The sequence below is a fragment of the Chiloscyllium punctatum genome, chromosome 44, assembly GCF_047496795.1.
Source record: "Chiloscyllium punctatum isolate Juve2018m chromosome 44, sChiPun1.3, whole genome shotgun sequence".
Classification (NCBI taxonomy): Eukaryota; Metazoa; Chordata; class Chondrichthyes; order Orectolobiformes; family Hemiscylliidae; genus Chiloscyllium; species Chiloscyllium punctatum.
In genome coordinates, this window is record NC_092782.1 from 24304584 (window position 1) to 24324036 (window position 19453).

The 19453-nt window shown below is 39.5% G+C and overlaps 1 protein-coding gene across 12 annotated transcripts in view; it reads right to left on the bottom strand.

Moving 5' to 3' along the window:
- Positions 1 to 19453, bottom strand: part of LOC140466807 (mucin-5AC-like) — a 167408-nt gene that overhangs the window by 146429 nt on the left and 1526 nt on the right. For all 12 annotated transcript variants that reach the window (XM_072562449.1, XM_072562452.1, XM_072562444.1 and 9 more), the window contains exons 2-8: positions 13392 to 13460; positions 12061 to 12289; positions 9777 to 9894; positions 8455 to 8533; positions 8217 to 8308; positions 4411 to 4609; positions 4149 to 4274 (exon numbers count right to left, since the gene is read on the bottom strand). In XM_072562449.1, the coding sequence (XP_072418550.1) occupies positions 4149 to 4274; positions 4411 to 4609; positions 8217 to 8308; positions 8455 to 8533; positions 9777 to 9894; positions 12061 to 12289; positions 13392 to 13460 (912 nt within the window). The remainder of the gene's footprint in view (positions 1 to 4148; positions 4275 to 4410; positions 4610 to 8216; positions 8309 to 8454; positions 8534 to 9776; positions 9895 to 12060; positions 12290 to 13391; positions 13461 to 19453) is intronic.

The following is a 19453-nucleotide window of genomic DNA, read 5'->3' on the forward strand; positions in this document are numbered from 1 at the left end:
TTTCAACAGTACTGCAGAAATTTTAATGTCAGAGAAAATATAAATAAAAACCAAAAGAACTGCAAATTGTATAAATCAGAAACAAAAATAGAAATTGCTGAAAAGCTCAGCAGGTCTGGCAGAAATAAAGAGTACTGGGCTAATGGTAAGATTCTTGGCTGTTTAGATGAGCAGAAAGATCTCGGGGTCCATGTACACAAATCCCTGAAAGTTGCCAAGCCAGGTTGACGGGAGTGTTAAGAAGGCATATGATATGTTAGCTTTTATTGGTAGAGTGATTGAGTTTTGGAGCCATGAGGTCATGTTGCAGCTGTACAAAACTCTGGTGCATTATGTACAGTTCTGGTCACTGCATTAAAGGAAGGATGCGGAAGCTTTGGAAAGGGTTCAGAGGTGATTTACTAGGATGTTGCCTGGTATGGAGGGAAGGTCTTATGAGGAAAGGCTGAGGTACTTGAGACTGTTTCATTAGAGAGAAGAAGTTTGAGAGGTGACTTAATTGAGACATATAAGATAATCAGAGGGTTAGATAGGGTGGACAATGAGAGCCTTTTTCATTGGATGGTAATGGCTAGCATGATAGGATATAGCTTTAAATTGAGGGGTGTTAGACATAGGACAGATGTCAGAGGTAGTTTCTTACTCAGAGAGTAGTAGCAGCATGATACATCCTGCCTGTAACAGTAGTAGACTTGCCAAAGTTTAGGGCATTTAAATGGTCATTGGATAAGCATATGGGTGAAAGTGGAATAGTGTCGGATAGATGGGCTTTAATTCGGTTCCACAGTTCAGTGCAACATCGAGGGCCAAAGGGCCAGTACTGTGCTGTAATGTTCTAACTGTGGAGAGAAATCAGAGTTAAATTTCAGGTCCAGTGACCCTTTCTCAGAACTCAGGTGTTAGGAGGAAGGGTCACGCAACACACAGCAAAATTGTATATACATGTAGATGCTTACTCTTTAAAAATTCATTCATGGGATATGGATGCTTTGACAAGGCTAGCATTTACTGCCCACCTCTGATTGAGAAAGTGCTGGTGACCTGCCATTTTGAATGACTACAGTCTGCAATGAGGAGGCTGCACCAAGGGAATTTCAGAGCTTTGATCCAGCAGTTATGAAGCAGCATGATATATTTCCCCATCAGAATCATGCATAACTTAGAGGAGTGTCTGCAGGTTCACATATTTCCATCTCCATTTCGCTAAAATTTTACCATTTTGGATTATCTCTGCATCTAATTTTCCCTTCTTGGGTGAAAATAAGCAAGTGTCATACTGTCAGCATTGGTCAAGAAGGGTTTTGAAACATTAGCACAGGATTTTCACTGAAAATGGTCTCAATAGTTTCACCCACTGATTTTCCATTCATTGCATTGTTGAAGTTTCCATTTCCTATTTGCATCTCCTTCAAAGTTCTGGGAAGACCTGAGCAAGATAATGAGAATACAGTGCAAACTCTACTGTGTCACAATAAACTTATTAGATCACTGCGTTAACTTTGCTGTTTGGAGTTTTCTTTTCTTTTCTGGTCAAAATAAGGTAGGAAACATGCATTATAAAAAAAATTCCAATTCTAACCCACCCCACCTCCACCCTTTGTGATGTTGGCAGTATTTGATGCAACAGTGGGGGAACATTTAGGCAATGCTGACCACAAGACAGTATGGTTCAAATTTGTTCTGGACATACAAAAAGATGGCCTGTAAATGATGGCTTTGGATTGGGGGATTTGTTAAAATAGAGCAGGATCTGGTTACAGTAACTGGGAACAGGTGCTTACAGGTAAGTCAATCTACTTGAAAAGGCCCATGTTAGTTATGCAGAGTCAGCATGGCTTTGTGAGACAGAGGTCATGCCTAACAAATTTGTTAGAATTTTTCAAAAATGTGATCAAGTGGGTGAATGAGGGAAGTTCAGTCGATGTAGTTTTTATGTAGTTTTTAGCAAGGCTTTTGACAAAGTTCCAAATGGGAGACTGATTGAGGAGATTAAAACACTTCAAATAGACAGAAACTTGACGAGATGTATCAGGAGCTGGCTTAGTAACAGGACACAAAGGGTAGTGTGGAAAGCTGTTGGAGTGACTGGAGGCCAGTGTCCAGCAATGTACCACAAAGATCAGTACTAGAACCTTATTGTTTGTTATATACATAAAAGATATGGATGAAAATGTGGGGGAATGTTAAGCAAACTTACCAAAGACACCAAAATTGGTAGAGTGATTAATAGTAAAGAAGATGGTTGTAAGCTGCAGGAAGATATAGATGGGTTGGTCAGATGTGCAAACCAGATGGTATTTAACCCTGATAATGTGAAGTGATGCACTTCAGAAGAAAAAAACAAGATGAGGGAGTATGTAGTGAATGATAGGACACAGGGTAGCTTAGAGGAACAGAGGGATCTTGGGGTAGTTATTTCCTGAAGTCATTGGAGTATGTGAATAGGATAGTTAAGAAGATATATGGGACACTTGCTTTCATCATAGCATGGAGTATAAGCGCAAGTAGGTAATGCTGGAGCATTGGTCAGGCCACAGCTGGAGTACTGTGTGCAGTTCTGGTCACCTCATTACAGAAAGGATGTGATAGCATTATAGAGGTGGTTCACGAGGATATTGCCTGGGGTGGAGAAATTAAGCCATTGAGAGACTAAACAGGCTTGGACTGTTTTCTCTAGGGCAGAGAAGACGAGAAAGGGATGTGACAGAAGTGTATAAAATTACAACGGGTATGGACAGGGTGAGTACAGAGCAGCTGTTCCACTTGTTTCAGGAGTCAATCGTGAGAGGGCATGGTTTTTGAATAAGGGACAGGAAATTCAAAGGGATTTGAGGAAATTCATTTTCACTTTACAGAATTTAGAACACACTTCCTGGGAAGGTAGTGGAGGCTGGAAACCCTCCAACCTTTAAAGAATATTTGGATGAATACTTCAAATATCATAACATTAAAAGGATATGGGACAAATGCAGGAAATTGGGATTTGCATACTTTTACTGGTCGTGATGTCAGTGCAGACTCAATGAGTCAAAGGACGTTTTCTGTACTGTATAACTATGAATCCATGTTTTCATTGTTTTTCTTTGCCTCCCATTCTGAAAGTGTTACAAGACTTGAGGTCCAGGGATCAGGCAGGTTTCCCTGGTGTCTGCCCGTGTTACTGCTTGTTCCCAGTGATCCCAAGGTATGAGGAGTGTTCTCTGAAAATACATGTTGGATATGACCCTCTGTGCTAGCCAACCTCCACCGTGTTTCTCAGTAATATAGCAGACCAAGAAACACTGGAACATCCGTCCCATATGTAATGACATGGTGTCTCCCAGTTACCAAATCCCCTGACCTCACTGATGGATGCACCAGTTCACTATTAGACATGAAAACAGTAGTACTTCCAGAAACTTCAAAACAGGAAATGTAAAGTCAAAAACACTTCCTCTAAAAGTTGAGTTGTCACCTTTTAAACCAGTGTTAGAGAAAGGTGCTTTTTAATTCGCACCAGGAGTTGACCAGGATAGAGGAGGTCTATCCAGGCCCAGTAACCAAGGTCTGGGGGCACGAGGAGGTCTGCTATGAGGAGGTCTCTTATGTGTTGGTTGGGGGTCAGGGATATCACACGGGCTGGAGACAAAAGCAACATTGAGACCCGTGATCTCCATCCCTGCCCCAGGTTCACACATATGTTCTCTGAACCTGCAACATTGAGTTATGAACATTTGTGTCAAATCAGACATAATGTTACTATTGGACCTCTCCTGGTGTCTTCAGTACAAAAAAAGTACAATTGAGACTATCTGTCTCCCAGGAGGAAGAGGAGACTTGCCAGAGGTTTTCAATAGCAACATTTGTATTATTCCCTGCGTTTGGCGCTGTATAACTTAATTTTGGTGACATTTAAATGTCAAGCATGCTGTCTTCCCATTATAACCATGGGTTTGCACTTTATATCTTGGTTTTGCACAAAAGTCTTTCTCCATCTCCATCATTAGTTGCTTCTGCTATTGTTTTGCCCTTTCGCATTTCGTTTTCAATCAGAATAAATTCAGATTTCTTCAGTTAATACACAATGTCACAAGAATTGAGCAGTAGTTAAATAATTGAATAATACAGGCAAATCAACAGGACCATCAATATCTTTAGCATGTAGTTACCTTCTGGACAGCTACAAGTATTCACACACACATTGGACTGTTGTTGGGGATTCGGATCAGTACATGTTGGAATACAGGAAGGGCCACACTCCTTGTATGTTTGATTCCCTGGACAGGTGGGGAATGCTGAAGATAAAATGTTTAAGTTTTATTAATTTGACTATTGAAATGTTATTATCGCAACACTAACTCATTAGATCAGGTTTGATTTGAGAGTAAAACTTGATCAATCTTTTATTTACATTGGACAGAAACTACTTACTACACTGTGTCTGTGTCCTCCAGTTTTCCCAATGCGTAAAGACAGCTTTATTACAATGCCGTGCAATTTCCGCAAAAGTTGCGCATTGACACCCTGGTCCTTTACAGCTGCAAACATCTGCCTGACAAAGCTTCCAGTATTGCCCAATCATGTTGTTGTCAAAGCACGATAAGAATAGAGATGAAATTGCCTCACACTGCTGAAAATAAACATTCATAACAAGAGAAATTAGTTGCCACATACTTCCAAAGAAGATATGCATGTATCTCTTCAGGGTTTGGGTGTGGTTGAGTCCCATGGAGGTTCAGGTGATGGTGGAGAATGGGGTGAAGATTGGGTCCACTACCCAGGTGGAAGATGAGGATTGAGGAGCCAAATCTAGGAGAGGAGCTTGTGTCAGGTCACAGGACAGGGGTGACAGGTAGATTAAGATAATGACATGAAGATGCTTCATTATTCATTTTTTTCAGGACGCCTGTCAAAATAATTGGTTCATTTAGAGTTCTCAGAAGAAACCGTGCCTGGATATGTTTTTGACAGTCATGAAAAGGACAATAGGACACCTTTTTTCATAGAGATCACAGAGTTTAAGCTAACTATGCAGCCAAGCCTCAAGTCAGATTTACTGGACCTCAGCCTCATGTTTATGTCTTGGCTCAGATAACATTCGGAGTTCATTTCAGTGTAGCCTGCTGAGGGGCAGAAAGCTTTTAGAGAAAGAGTCCTTTTCGAGAGTTCGCTGCTGTAACCAAAACACTGATCCAGCTGTACTTCTGAAAATCTGCTAAACTGAGTCATTCCCCAGCCATGTTCACAACAATAACCAGAAAGTAAATCAACCTATCAGTCATCCTTTAAGGACCAAAATGTTGACATACCTTTACACAATTGACTCTAAAAAATCCAGCATTACTTGTCTGGGAAGTTGGTAACGAGAAATACTTCTTGACAGTTTTGGATTACTATGACCCAAATGAATCTGAATTCTCAAATATTGCAAGTGGGCAGTGGGTTCTAAAGAGCAATTATCATAGTTTATTTATTCTTTACTTTTCCTATAAAATTAATTCACGATCACAGGCAAGTTCACGATAAGGTCCCTTTGTTTCCTTTTTAGATATTGACCCATTTAATGTTAATGTTGCATGCACAAAAATGGATAGAAGTTCAATTTTGTCTTCCAAGAGAAAATAGGTTTGGAAGCAGATTGCGAGAAGCAAGTGAAAAGAGTTAAAAATGTCAAAATTAAAGGCACATTTTGGGCCACCTTGTAGTGGAGTGGTAGTGAACCTACCTCTGGACTGAAAGGCCCCAGTTCAAGGCGTACCTGCTCTTGAGGTATATAACAACATCTCTGAACAGGTTGATTTGAAAAGTAGGTCAAATTTTTTTTTACATTTTGGGCACAAGGGTTGTGTCCCTACCCTTGGACTGAGACACCCAGGTTCAAGTCCCACCTGCCCCAGAGGTGTGTAATAACATTTCTGAATAGGTTGATTAGAAAAATGATTTAATAAAAATTAAAAGCACATTTTAGGAGGTCTCATGTTACAGTGGCAGTGTCCCTACGTCTGGATCAGGTAGCCTAGGTTCAAGTCTCACCTGTGTCAGAGATATGTAATGATATTTCTGAACAGGTTGAATGGAGAAGGACATTACATTAACTTTAATTTGGGATGCAGCGCATTCAGATCTGAGAGAGAAATTGTCTTGAGAGAGACAGGTTTCTATCTTTGATTGACCTCTCTGAAGCGCAATGAGGTAATTGACTACACTCAAGGGGCAATCAAATCACCCGCAGATCACCCAGGAACGTTTGTCAGGGATTCTTTTCCACCTGGTCTGCAAACACAATTATGTATCTGTGTGCAAAATTACGAGGGAGTTTCCATGATAAAATAATGTTCCAGCCCAACCTCACTGAGCATCTCACACCTTGAAATAAATAGATCAGCTAGCTATAAGCATTGCTGCTTCAAATATGGCTATGAAGGAACCAAACAATGAAATTTAAAATAACTAGATTCCCAGCCATGTAACAATGAGATGTTTCATTCAACCAGCAGTTAGCATACTGAAGATGCCAATATCTGAGCTTTAGACGGATCTGAAGGTCCAATATGCACCAGCATTGACTCCAGAATGATAGTAATGTCCAGCACCCTGCACAACTCTATATAGCAAGGAGGACTGAACCATGAGAATAGATGGATTCAAAGCCTTTTTGAAGCAGGAAGGTGAGGATTAAGAATTTCATGCAAACAGAGCTCCAACAGAAATGCACAATCCCATCCATGATACCCTCATAATGGTGGGTTTCACCTTCATTTCGTTAGAGGGCCATGTTTGGCCGCCAGTCCCACAATCAACAAAGTTGTCCTTCCCTGATAACCATGGCTCAGCTTTAAATCTGTTTCTAATCAACATCGTGAAATTACCAGTTGCCAAACACAGGCAAAAAGTGGGCAAGCTGGGACAGTGATACATGTCATAACAGGCAGTAACCTATGGACATATCAAACTTTATTTCCAACATGAGCTTTTATTTTGAAAAGTACAGATACAGCCAAACTCGCTGTGGGTTAACTTAATTAACTGTCTGGAGAGAAAGAGCCTGCAACATCAAACCTGATGAAATGTCAAGGAAGCTTCAAAGGGATTGAGATAAAAGGGGCATATACCCTGCAAACTGAACTGCAATCTGATGTGTGTTTGTAAGACTTTGTTGGAATGTGAGGGTTAAACATTGATCTCTATGTTCACCTTTAGCAAACTTTCCAGGTGAAGACTTCCTTGGGGACCATAAGTGCCAGTGTCAACAGAACTCTGCAGAGAGGCTTTGTGAGTCATCAGGTATTCGGAGATAAAGGGAATAAATAGGTAAAGAGCCAGATACCAGGGTAAAGCCAAACTAGGGTGAAATTAGTAGTTTCTATCTGTGTCACAAAGATATTAACTTGGGTTTGCTTCTTATCCATCTGTACATGACGAATTTGGACTTGATGAATTTAATGAGATGCCTACATGAATGAAACAATATAAGGACAATGAAATCATTTTGTATTCTGCAGAATTTTTTTGAGCTAGTCTAGAGAATACTGTCCCTGCACTCACTTGAAAAGTTGATCATAAACCCGTACCCAGATACCCATAAACAATTAGAACCAAAATAGTGAACACGGTTTAAAGAAAAGACAATAGTTTGGGCAAAAGACTTGTTCCTATGTTCCTCTTTAAAGAATTCACAGGAACAGGCGTTAAACACTAGTTCAATCCTACTCTGTTTGTTAATGACCGAATGTTTGAAAACGTGGACTGATGCACTATAAAGATCACAGTTTTGAAACCAACCATTACAACGTCAGTTTACTGCAGGTTAAAGAAAGGGAACAGGCTCCCTCTCACTAAGTGTCTGTCAGCCAGGTACTTATTGAAAGAAACCAGGACACAAGAACTTCAAATAACCTGCAAAGCAAAGAATCTCAAAATCTATTATCAAACTACCAATCTCAATGTTACCAGTGACATCCACTTAAACGGCCACAACATTCAACAATCTACTCCTTGCGAATGACCTACAAAGACTGATTTGTCCAAATTCAAACTTTTATGTTTTGCTGGGACTCACCCCTCATCTATAATCTGTGTGTATATGTGTAACATTATTACTTTGCCCTACCTTTGATAAGGAATAAACATGTATCTGTGGTTAACCCACATGATGGTTGAATCTCTACAGCTGTGACCATCAGATTAAAGGTTTAGTTATCATTACTTCTAAAAGATATGTCTGATTGTAAACTTACAGAACTCTCTTCACATGAGTGGCTTGAATGGGGGTTGCTATGACACGTGTGGCCCAAAACATCCAGTTTGTTTGCATTTAAAAAACTTGAATCTGTAATAAAAAAGTATAAAATTTGAACTCACTGCATGATATTGACCAGGAATGAGAATCCCCATGTCAGCAATTGCTTGATAACAACACTGAGCAACTAAAACAATCCGAACCTAACAAGGAAAACAACCTTGTATTTGTTTTACCATAATTGCTGCTGCTGTTTTTGTCAAAGTTCCCACAAAGGCCACACAATTGTCCTTGATATTTATCATCGATAGTTATCTACAATAAAAAGTAATTGCAAAGTATTAGGCATGTATTTGAAAAACCATTGCTTGACAGTTTTAACTTATACAAAGAATATGCAAGACATTATGGGTTTCTATCTCTGTCATACTTATATCTATTAAACCAACAATCCCCAGAGATGATCATGTAGTGGCAATGTTACAGAACAATTAATCCAGAGGCCAGTACTAAGACTCAAACGGCATAAGTTCAATTCCCAGTACAGCAGCTGCGAGCATTTAAATTCAATTAGTTAATAATTCTGTCATAAAATCCTAATTTCATTAGTGATCATCATGAATTGGCCTTACTGAATTGTCAGAGAATCACATGTGGTACACCAAACTTGTTCAGGAGAGGAAATCTTCGGTCTGGCCAGAATGGGACTTCAGACCCATAGAATTGTGTTTGACTCATAACTGCCCCCTGAAATGGCCTGGCAAGGGCAACTGGGAATTAAACAATGCTGCCATCTGAGAATGAATCTAACAGTAAATGTCATCAAATGACTAACAATTGACAACATCATGCTGACAGAGCACTGAAATTTCAGTTGAGCAGCAGGAAATTTAGACTCAGTTTCTTTGTGTTTTGGAGTACTTGATACTGGTCCTCAGCACACACAATTAAAGGGTTTCCTACTCTCCAGATCCAAGGAATTGCTCAAGCTAAGAAACATTTCTACAAAAAAAATCATCTGATCAAATATCATTGTTTTGAAACATGATGCTTCTGCTTACTCCAAACGTTCAACTTGGCTAAATACTAACTGATACATACCCTTTATAAATCCACAACAAGCTACCAGAATGTAACCAGGCAACAAAAGTTTGAATGACAGGGGAACAGAGTTAAACCTTTGCACTTGTCATTAGACCATCATCCAAATCATTTATCAATTCACAGATGTATTAATCCCTACATGAATATATATGAGGAAGACTATTTAAATCTAATCTACTACTGACTTATGTAGACTATTGTTGGCAATTTTAGAAAATTTTCTTTGCCTGACTTCTAAATATTCATTCAAGGTCATTGTTATTTCAGGGAACAATTATCGACCAATAACAAAGAAATCACTGAGAAACAGACATACATGAACACATTCACAGATTTAAATGTTTTTCCAAAGGATACAAATTATTCTCCTCGGAAGAATATCAGAATTATAAATGTATCTGGATCAAAAAATAAAAGTAAAAATGAATGAAACTATTGGATAACGCTGACTCACCCATAATGCATCTTCATTATTCCAGTTCACAGATATAGTGTGCTTTCTGTTTGAAAGTTGTGTGTAAATTCCAATTTTATAGATGCCAATTACTTTGTCATGATATGGTAGACGTACCCTGTAAATTGAAGTTACTTATGAATGAAGCTGTTATTCCAAGCTAAACTGGGAAGACATTAAACTCTCAACTCATACAAGGAATGTACACCTCAAGATTCAACTTTAGAAGACTAAGATCATTTTCAAATTAGCTTGTGTATACGTAACTTGGAGCAAGATGTTGGCTCATTACATACACTCAAAGCACTACCAATCCTTTGCATGAACATCATATTAATCTGCTCTCAATCAGCAAAGTGATGGAAAGCATAGTTGACAGGACTATGAAGAGAAATGTATACAGGAACAACCCGCTCACTGACACTTAGTTTAGGTTTTTCCTGATCTCATTTCAGCGTTGGTCTAAACATGGGATAAAGAGACAGAGTATCTAGAGCTGAGGGAGCAATTACTGCTCTCAACAGCAAGTCAGTATTTGATCAAGTGTCAAGGAGTCCATAAAAATTGAATTAAACACAATTCAGGGGAATATTCTCCACTATTTGGAGTCATACCAACAGAAAGATGGTAGTGGTTTTGGAGGCTAATTATCCTGTCCTCCGAAGATAACTGCAGAAGTTCCTCAGAGTGGTGTCCAAAATATAACCATCTTCAGCTGCTTCATCAACATAACATAAAAATTGGAGACGTTGTTGACGAATGCACGATGTTCAGCACCATTTATGAATCCTCAGGTACTACCCAGTCCATGTCAATTTACAGCAAGACCTGAACTACATCCAGGATTAGGCTGATACATTGTCATGTAATATTTACATCACACAACTGAAAAGCCAAAGAGAAATGAGTGGAGTAGAATTTATTGTTTGCACCCATGCAAACCTCTTTCAACATTAGACAGAAGCAGAAGTTCTGTTTGCAGTGGCAGTTTGTTATGAAGAAGCTGTATTACAAGTAATAATTATACCAAGATACTCTTCAATACTTCAAAATTCAGTGACTTGTGATATAGGGAATATTCCACAAGATGCAGTATTTTGTGCATAACTGTTGGCCTTGTTCATCGAGTGAAATAATGTGCACCATGACACTATGATGAACACTTCAGTTAAATTATCATTAAAATAGGTGCAGAACCTGTAGCAATAATTGTGCAATATTTGTTATATTCAGTGATTTATTTTAGTTTGCAAGCTATTTCAGTGAGGACTGCACAGTGCTGCACATGTCCAGTAAAATATTTCAATTTATTTGTTGTTTTTTCTGGGCAAGAAAATTTTCAAAAGGAATCTAACTCAAGTTTTAATATTAATTTCTCTGGTAACCCATGAATCACATAAAGTTGTTGCAATTAAAACTGTGATTTTGATGAATGGAACCACGACGTTAAATGAGAACTGCCTGCACAATGGCTATAAAAATTCAGTGGCTGAGAATTCTGTAATAAGTGGCTCCCTGTGGTTTTGCCAAAGGTGCACACCAATAACTCATCAATGCTCCTTTGGTGGCAACTTCAAAACCCATACCCTATAGCCCCGTGAAGGATAAGGTCGACGAATGCAGAACACCCTGCAAGCACCATACACTCCTGATGTTGAACTTTGTTCACCTTCCTTCACTGTCACTGAAACAAAATCCTGCAATTTCTTCTCTAACAGCTCTGTGAATGCACCTTCAACAGCTAGACTGCAATAGCTCAATAAGATGACTTATTCTCAAGTCAAGCTAGGGATAATGGTAAAAAATCAGAAGGACACAAAAAGACTGGTAAAAATAAGTATACACACAGCAGCTGAAATTTAACATAGAAAAATGCTTGCGATATATTTTGGCAGGAAGAGGGAGCAAGAGGAGCTGAAAGATACTGAGTAGTACAAGTGTGCTGGAACATTAAGTTCTTGGGGTACATGTGCACAAATCTTTAATGGCGGCAGGGTATATTGAGCAAGCAATTTAAAAAAAAAGCACATTAGATCCTTAACTTTACTGGTGTGTGAAAACCTTCGTAAAATACTAAATATGCTTTGACTGCAGAATTGTGTTAAATTCTAGGCATAACATTTTAGGGAAAATGCCAAGGTTATGACAGCTTTAAACAAAGAAACTCTGTTCCTATGGCCAATAGTACTAGGGAACAAAAATTTATGATTTTGAGCACGAGATATACAATATGATTTGTTTACATTAAGTAAGTTAAGGGCAGGTACAGAAAAAAAAAACTTACACTGCATCTTGAACTAAAATTGTCCCATTCACCAGAAGAATTTTGACCCCTTCTATCTTGATGAATACGTGTTCCAGTTTAATATCTGACCCTCGACGGATCTGGATGTTGAAATCCTCTGCGGCACTTGTGCAGTGGCGACTCAGAATGTAGTTGCAGGTTGATGTAAAATGATAAAACTTGTCATCAAACGTCCTGAATGCGCCATTTCCCCATGTGCTGCAAAAGCCTGGAAAAACAGTTGAGATCCCATCAGATAATGATGGAAGGAAGTGGCCTGACAATGGGTCTCAGTAACCTAATCGTGGTGCACTCAAATTCAGATATTATTCTTGATCTGTTATTTTCTCATTGAGGAATCCCAGTATCCCAACTCTCCACAATAGGAATGAGTTGATCAGTAAGAAAAACTATTATACTGGTTGGTTAACAGGCACAACACAGATTAGGAGACACCTCCAAACAATTGTCCATAACCTCCATGGTTCAATAGCCAAATTTAATAATCAATGGGTAAAAGACACTGGGAAAACAGAAGGGGAGAAATTTGTCTCAGGTAGTGATGCAAAACAGGCTGCATTGTTTCAGACTGTAAAGAAACTCAAATGTTAGACATAAAGTATAACAAGTATCTGACCCCATACTGTCCATTGTCCCATCATCTAAGATAAATGTACCTTCCAGACAATTGGCCAAAGTGAGTGGCTGATGTATATTGGGATGAGATAATATATTTTGTAGTGTCACACAAAAGTGCAGATGAACAGGGAAATCTAGGATTTAAGTAGTAATCAATGATCAGATTGATGCATTTAAAACAATGGAAGTACTCAATTGAGAAGTATCAAAGAGAACTCATTTTGTCTAATGAAATAATCCAGAATATGGAAGAGCAGTCTTAAAAATGGAGCTAGTCCATTCAGGAGTGAAATTAGGAAGCTGGACAGACTTGAGGGGTGACTATTCTGTTTGTTTTTTAATGGTGTCTCTTTCATGCTCAATAAAAGTGAGAATAAGAAAGTTATTAAAAAAAAGACCAGTGGCATTTTGGGTTAATAGATGCTGAGCGAACTAACCAGTCTCCTTTCTATGTTTCTAAATATAGCTTGAAAGAAAATTTAAAGATTGTGGTGCACTAGGAGACTTTCCCTGACATTTCAGTAATTTGACCATAATTGATGCTACTCTAATAAATTTAGATATGTTTGATACCTGACATACCAGAGTAGAAAACCTATTATTGTTCTCAACATCATCTTCCCGGTACATGCTTTGTAAATAATAATTTTAAAATTTCGTATTTCTCTATAAGAGCATAAATGCACACTTACCACGGTTTCGGCCCAGTATTGTTTCCTCCAAAGATACGGGGACATGTTTCTCAGATAAGCTATCCAAACCTGGTTCAAAAGAAAATATTTCTATTACATTTGATTTAGATGTACAAGTAACATGGGTACTTTCCATTGTGTTTTATCACTTGCCGTTGTTACTTCAGGAGAGGAGCCATGGAAACACAAGATGGCTTTATAAGGCATGTAAGGCTTTAGTCACTCTGTTAGTCTATTCCATCCCTAAATACAATCTAATCTTGTCTGAAACGAAGGACAAAACTCGATCCAGATTTCCTGTATTCCAATCATTTTGAAATTCACACCAGCGTTAGCACTGACCTTGCCAGTGGGAAATCACACCTGGGTTTCTAGCAGAGGACATTTGCCCAGGCTAAAATAACAAAAAACAGCATGAAGCAATGGCAAGTACAACACTACCCGAACAGGGAATAGAATGAATATAGATGTATGTTATTATCATGTATTCTCAGATCCTTGCTGCCCTCTTCCATTATTATCCTGAACCATGGTTTGAAAATTGTGAGGTAATGCCATTTCTACACGTTTATCCTTTGGAACAATTCTGTGATGCATTTTGTAAAATATAGGTCTCATTATTAGATTACTTACAGTGTGGAAACAGGCCCTTCGGCCCAACAAGTCCACACCGCCCCGCCGAAGCGTACCCACCCATACCCCTAACCTAACACTACGGGCAATTTAGCATGGCCAATTCACCTGACCTGCACATCTTTGGACTGTGGGAGGAAACCAGAGCACCTGGAGGAAACCCACGCAGACACGGGGAGAACGTGCAAACTCCACACAGTCAGTCGCCTGAGGCGGGAATTGAACCCGGGTCTCCGGCACTGTGAGGCAGCAGTGCTAACCACTGTGCCACCGTGCCGCCCACAAAATTATGAAAATTAGCAAAAGAATTAACATTGTTGACAAAACCAATTGCTCAACAGTCCCAGCAGTCCAGTGAGACACCTTAACAGCAATAGCCTGAAGCAATCTAAATATATGTGTATGTATATATATATTTATTAACAGCTTCACTCCATAAAACCCAACATGATTTTTAGCTGATTACTGAACAAGCCTGAAAATGTTTTGGCTTGTCCTTTCCAGTGTAACAATGTAAAAATTCTCAGAATAAAAATGCTCCTTCTCCAGAGATGATGACAAAGGGAAATAATTGTGGGCGGCACGGTGGTACAGTGGTTAGCACTGCTGCCTCACAGCGCCAGAGACCCGGGTTCAAATCCCGCCTCAGGCGACTGACTGTGTGGAGTTTGCACGTTCTCCCCGTGTCTGCGTGGGTTTCCTCCAGGTGCTCCGGTTTCCTCCCACAGTCCAAAGATGTGCAGGTCAGGTGAATTGGCCATGCTAAATTGCCCGTAGTGTTAGGTAAGGGTTAGATGTAGGGGTATGGGTGGGTTGCGCTTCAGCGGGGCGGTGTGGACTTGTTGGGCCGAAGGGCCTGTTTCCACACTGTAAGTAATCTAATCTAATCTAATTGAGCATGTTAGCCCTGGAGAAACATTTGCCCCTTTATAGCTACCTCACTAATTAAGTTCCAGGTGATAAAGTCCACACTCAACTTTCTCAATCTGACACCAAATAAATGGCCATTTAAAGACCTCAACATGTTGATTAATGCCATGCCTTCCCAGTGCGTGAGAAAAATGGTAAACTGGAAACGAGAGCAACCTGCTTACGAAGGTGGGGCAGATTGTGGGCCTGCCCAGTCTGGAGGCAATCAAAAGGTACAGATGGAGTGCAAGAGGGTGGACTCTCAAAGTCACCCTTTGCTATTGCCTCCAACACAGTCCCCACCTCCTACAACGCCCAAACATCACTGCTGGATTGCCCAAGGAGTAGGCTTCAATTTGTGGTATTTATGGCACAGAACCTGCTGGCCTCTGAATGGCCTGCAACTTCTAGCAACCTAGGCCAACATTTTTGAGGCCTGATGGGAATGCCATCGATTGAGTTCTCTCTATAGTGGGAGTTGGCATGTGTGTGGCCAATAAACAGGCTGACTTCCATCCATAGTATCAAATAGGAGAAAATGCCATCTTTAATTCATGGCTAACAACCTTTCTGCAACCAAACATTAATTTTTACAAGTATGCTTCAGTTTTTGATTTTCGTTGGAAAATTAGCATTTTTAAACTTTTCTTCTTGTCTGCTTTTATATCGGTGTTAGTCTCATTTTTTTCCCCCACTCTTTCTGTCATACTCCGTACATGATTTAACATTTGATTTCTATCTGGCACTTGCCAAATTCCAATCTGTGTGTTCATTAAAGATCATTCAATCTAACTCTGTTCATGCAAGTTCCAGATTCCGAGTAGAAGACCCTGTGCTGTGAAAGTTCACTAAATACAGTTACACTTTAACCCCATAGAAGGTTTGTGGCCAAGTCTATATGTACTGAATAGAAACTGTCATTCATTTACCAAAAAGAATAAAATCGAGCCCAATGTTTGCTAATCTTTTATCTGTTACACAGTTAGTAGTAGGGCTCTGGGGAGTGCTACCTAACAAAAAGGTCTGAGGTTCAGGAGCATAGTTCCTTGTAATTGGAGTTGTAGGGTAGTTCAGAAGGCATTTTGCATGCTTGCCTTCATTGGTCAGTGCATTGGGTATACAAGTTAGGTCATCATGTTGCGGTTGTACATTGTTTAAGCCACTATTGGGTTAATTCATTCCATTCTGGTCTTCCTGTTAGAGGGAAGATGTTGCTAAACTTGAACAGGCTCAGGAAAGATTTACAAGGATGTCGCCATGATTGGAGGCTTTGACCTATCGGTAGAAGCTGAATAGACTGGGGCTTTTGTTTGCCCCTGGCGTGTTGGAGGCTGAGGGGTGACTTTATAGAAGTTTATAGAATCAGGAGAGGCATGGATTGGGTGAATAGCCAAGGCCTTTAACCCAGGATAGAGGAGTCCAAAACTAACAGCATAGCTTTAAGGCAATATTTAAAAGGACTTGAGGGCTAACTCTTTCACACAGAAAGTGGTGCCCATATGGAACAAGCTGCCTGGGGAGTTGGAGGAGCTTGGTACAATCACAGTTAAAAGGCATCTGGATGGGTATGTGAATAGGAAGGACTTTGAGGGACATGGGCCAAATGTTGGCAAATGGAACTGGAACAATTTAGGATATCTGGTCGGCATGGACGAGTTGAACTGAAGCATCTGGTTCCATGCTGTATAACTTTATGACTCTATAACTCAGTTCTGACAAAAGACCTTCAGACTGAAATGTCACACAAGTTCCTGTCTGTGGTCTTCTGAAACTCAGTACTACCTTCAAATAGGCATTAGAGGGCGGCAGATTTGGGAAGCAGTCATCCAGTCTGAGCCTTCCTGGCTCAACCAATCAGTACTCTTCCAGCTTGAAATTGGGAGCAGGGTGCCAGTGCAGATAGGTGAAAGAGTGCTTCAAAATCCAGGCAGCCCTTTTCTGAGTTTTTTTAAAGTTCCAATTTAGCAAACACTTTTGCACCCAAGTGCCACTAATGGGGAGAGAAAGGGGGGTGTGGGGTGGCATTGATAAAAGCCTTCCCAATGCCAATTTGCAGCTGCAGCTCCACCTAGACAGGCAGAGGAAAAAAAGCCAGATTTCTCTAAATATCTGGTACCTAAAATTCCTCATTGCTGGGGTCATTCTAGTAAATCTGCTTGAACCCTCTCCAGGGCTTTAACATCCTTCCTTGAACAAGGTGCCAGAACTGAACATAACACTCCATATACGTCTGATCAATAATTTGTAGAAATGTAGCATCACTTCCTTGCTTTTTATTCCGTGCATCTATTTATAAACTCAAGGATCCTGTCAGCCTTCTTACCAACTGTTTCAACTTGCCTAGCAATTTTCAGGGAATTATGTATTCAATCCCAAAGGTTCTAGTGCTCCTGGATATTCCAGTTGCACAGTTTGGGAATCTGCAAAGCCAATAGTTAAATGTGAACCTCACCATGTAACATTGGGGTATTATCCCTTTCTACATTATATCATAAATTCATTGGAACAATTCTTGGAAACAATCCTTGGGTTACCAGTCTTCGTTAATCATATTAATCTTAAAACTTTAACAAATGCTCCTGTGATGAGTTTGCAACATAAGTAGGAAGGGAGTTGGGAATAAGGAGTGAATAAATATTTTGCAGCTTGCTCGATTAATTCAATAAATCTGTCCCTCAGCAAAGTAAATAATAACATCCCACACTTGAGTAAATTACACAATCTTGATCCTTGCTCCTTTTTGTTTTGTGTTACACTGATTAATGATCACATGATTATTCAGGTTGTTTAATCTGGTCCAAAAAATCATTTCAAAATATGGTTCTAATATATCCAGGTTTCAAAATTGAATAGTTTATGTTTTATTGGAAACATGGAGTAAATAATTCTTATGTTATGATAACCTTACAAAGCTAGATGCTCTTGTGTTCAGAATTACATAAGTGATCATCACTGTCTCAGCACCTTTATGAATTACCAATAGCAGCAATTTCTTTAGAGCACAATTGTTTTCATCTCATTGTCTGTGAAAATATTGTAAACTTGAGATGCTCCAAGAATTTTCAGAGAACTGTTCTTATGTAACTTATATCAAAAACATTTATATAGAGTCTTTAAAAAAGAAACACATCCCAAAAGCATTTCAGAGGACAGTATTAAAGAGAATTTGGCTTTGAGCATTTAACCAGTCTGGATAGCTTGCAAATGTTCCTGAGAGAGTTACAGACCGGTTAATAGCCACTTTCTACAGTATGTGCACTTTTTTTAAAAAAAAGGTTTTCTTCAATAAACAATTGGAGAGATTGTCAGTGTTCTATCTCTGAAACTGTGTCCATCATGACAACTCTCGAGCAATGCTGTAGTGCTCCAATTCTGGCTTCTTGCTCATTCCTGTTTTCATTCATTCATCAGTGATGGTTGTGCCTTCAGATCCCTCCGTCCTCAGATTCTAAACTGCTCCCTGGACCATTTCTTTCTCCTCCTTTGGGTCACTCCTTAAAGTTTACCTTGTTTGCCAAATTTTTGACCACTTATCTTAGTTCCTCCTTCCATGGCCCAGTGTCAAATTCTGATTGATAACATTCATGTGAAATGCTTTTGCCCTCTTTTACTGCATGAAAGGCACTCCATAAATGCAAACTACTGTTGAAACCAGTCAGTTCAGAAGGTGTTTCTGAAAAGCTCTTGGACCATTTCAATGCCACAACATTTTTGTAGAAGATGAGAAAATCGAAAGCAAATGTATTCTAAAGGGATTGTTATTCTTAGTATTGCATAAACATATTTAGGCAATGGTCAGATATTTATTTATAAATGCAAGACCTGCACAGCTTTATTCGGTTTTCAGTCCACAAATCAAAAGTATGTGTGAATGGAGATAAAGGGACCAATTGCCTCAGGTCTTAGGCTGTTAGGAGCAAGGCAGTAATTTGAAATAGGTTATCAATCAGGCTCAACAAGATGTTCCTGGCTGCCTTGTACACAAACTTTTATTCTAAAGGGATTAGGACTGACAGTCATTTTGAAAGGTAATTGTTGCTGCAAATGAATTCTCCTGCATACCAGTGTAAAAAATGATTGGTATTGCAGCAAAAATTTGTTAAGTCAAAATTTCAGTCCAACATTGGGGTGGCTTTTCTAAAATGCTGGACTTGTATCAGTGTATCTAATGAATTGTAGAAATGAATCATAGAATCCTTATGGTGTGGAAACAGGCCATTCAGCCCATTGAGTCCTCAATGATCTTCTGAACAGCATTCCACCCAGACCCACCCTTTCCCTGTAACACTGCATTTCCCATGGCTAATCCACTCGCGTGCACATCTTTGGACTGTGGGAGGAAATTGGAGCACCTGGAGGAAACTCCACATACAGTCATCAGATGCTGGAATTGAACCTAGGTCCCTGGTGCTGTGAGGTAGCAGTCCTAACTATTGAGTCACCATGCTGTATCTTCAGAGAAGATGTAACTTTATCAAAGGAAGCCAACGGTGGACAGTAACAAATCTATTTTTATCTTC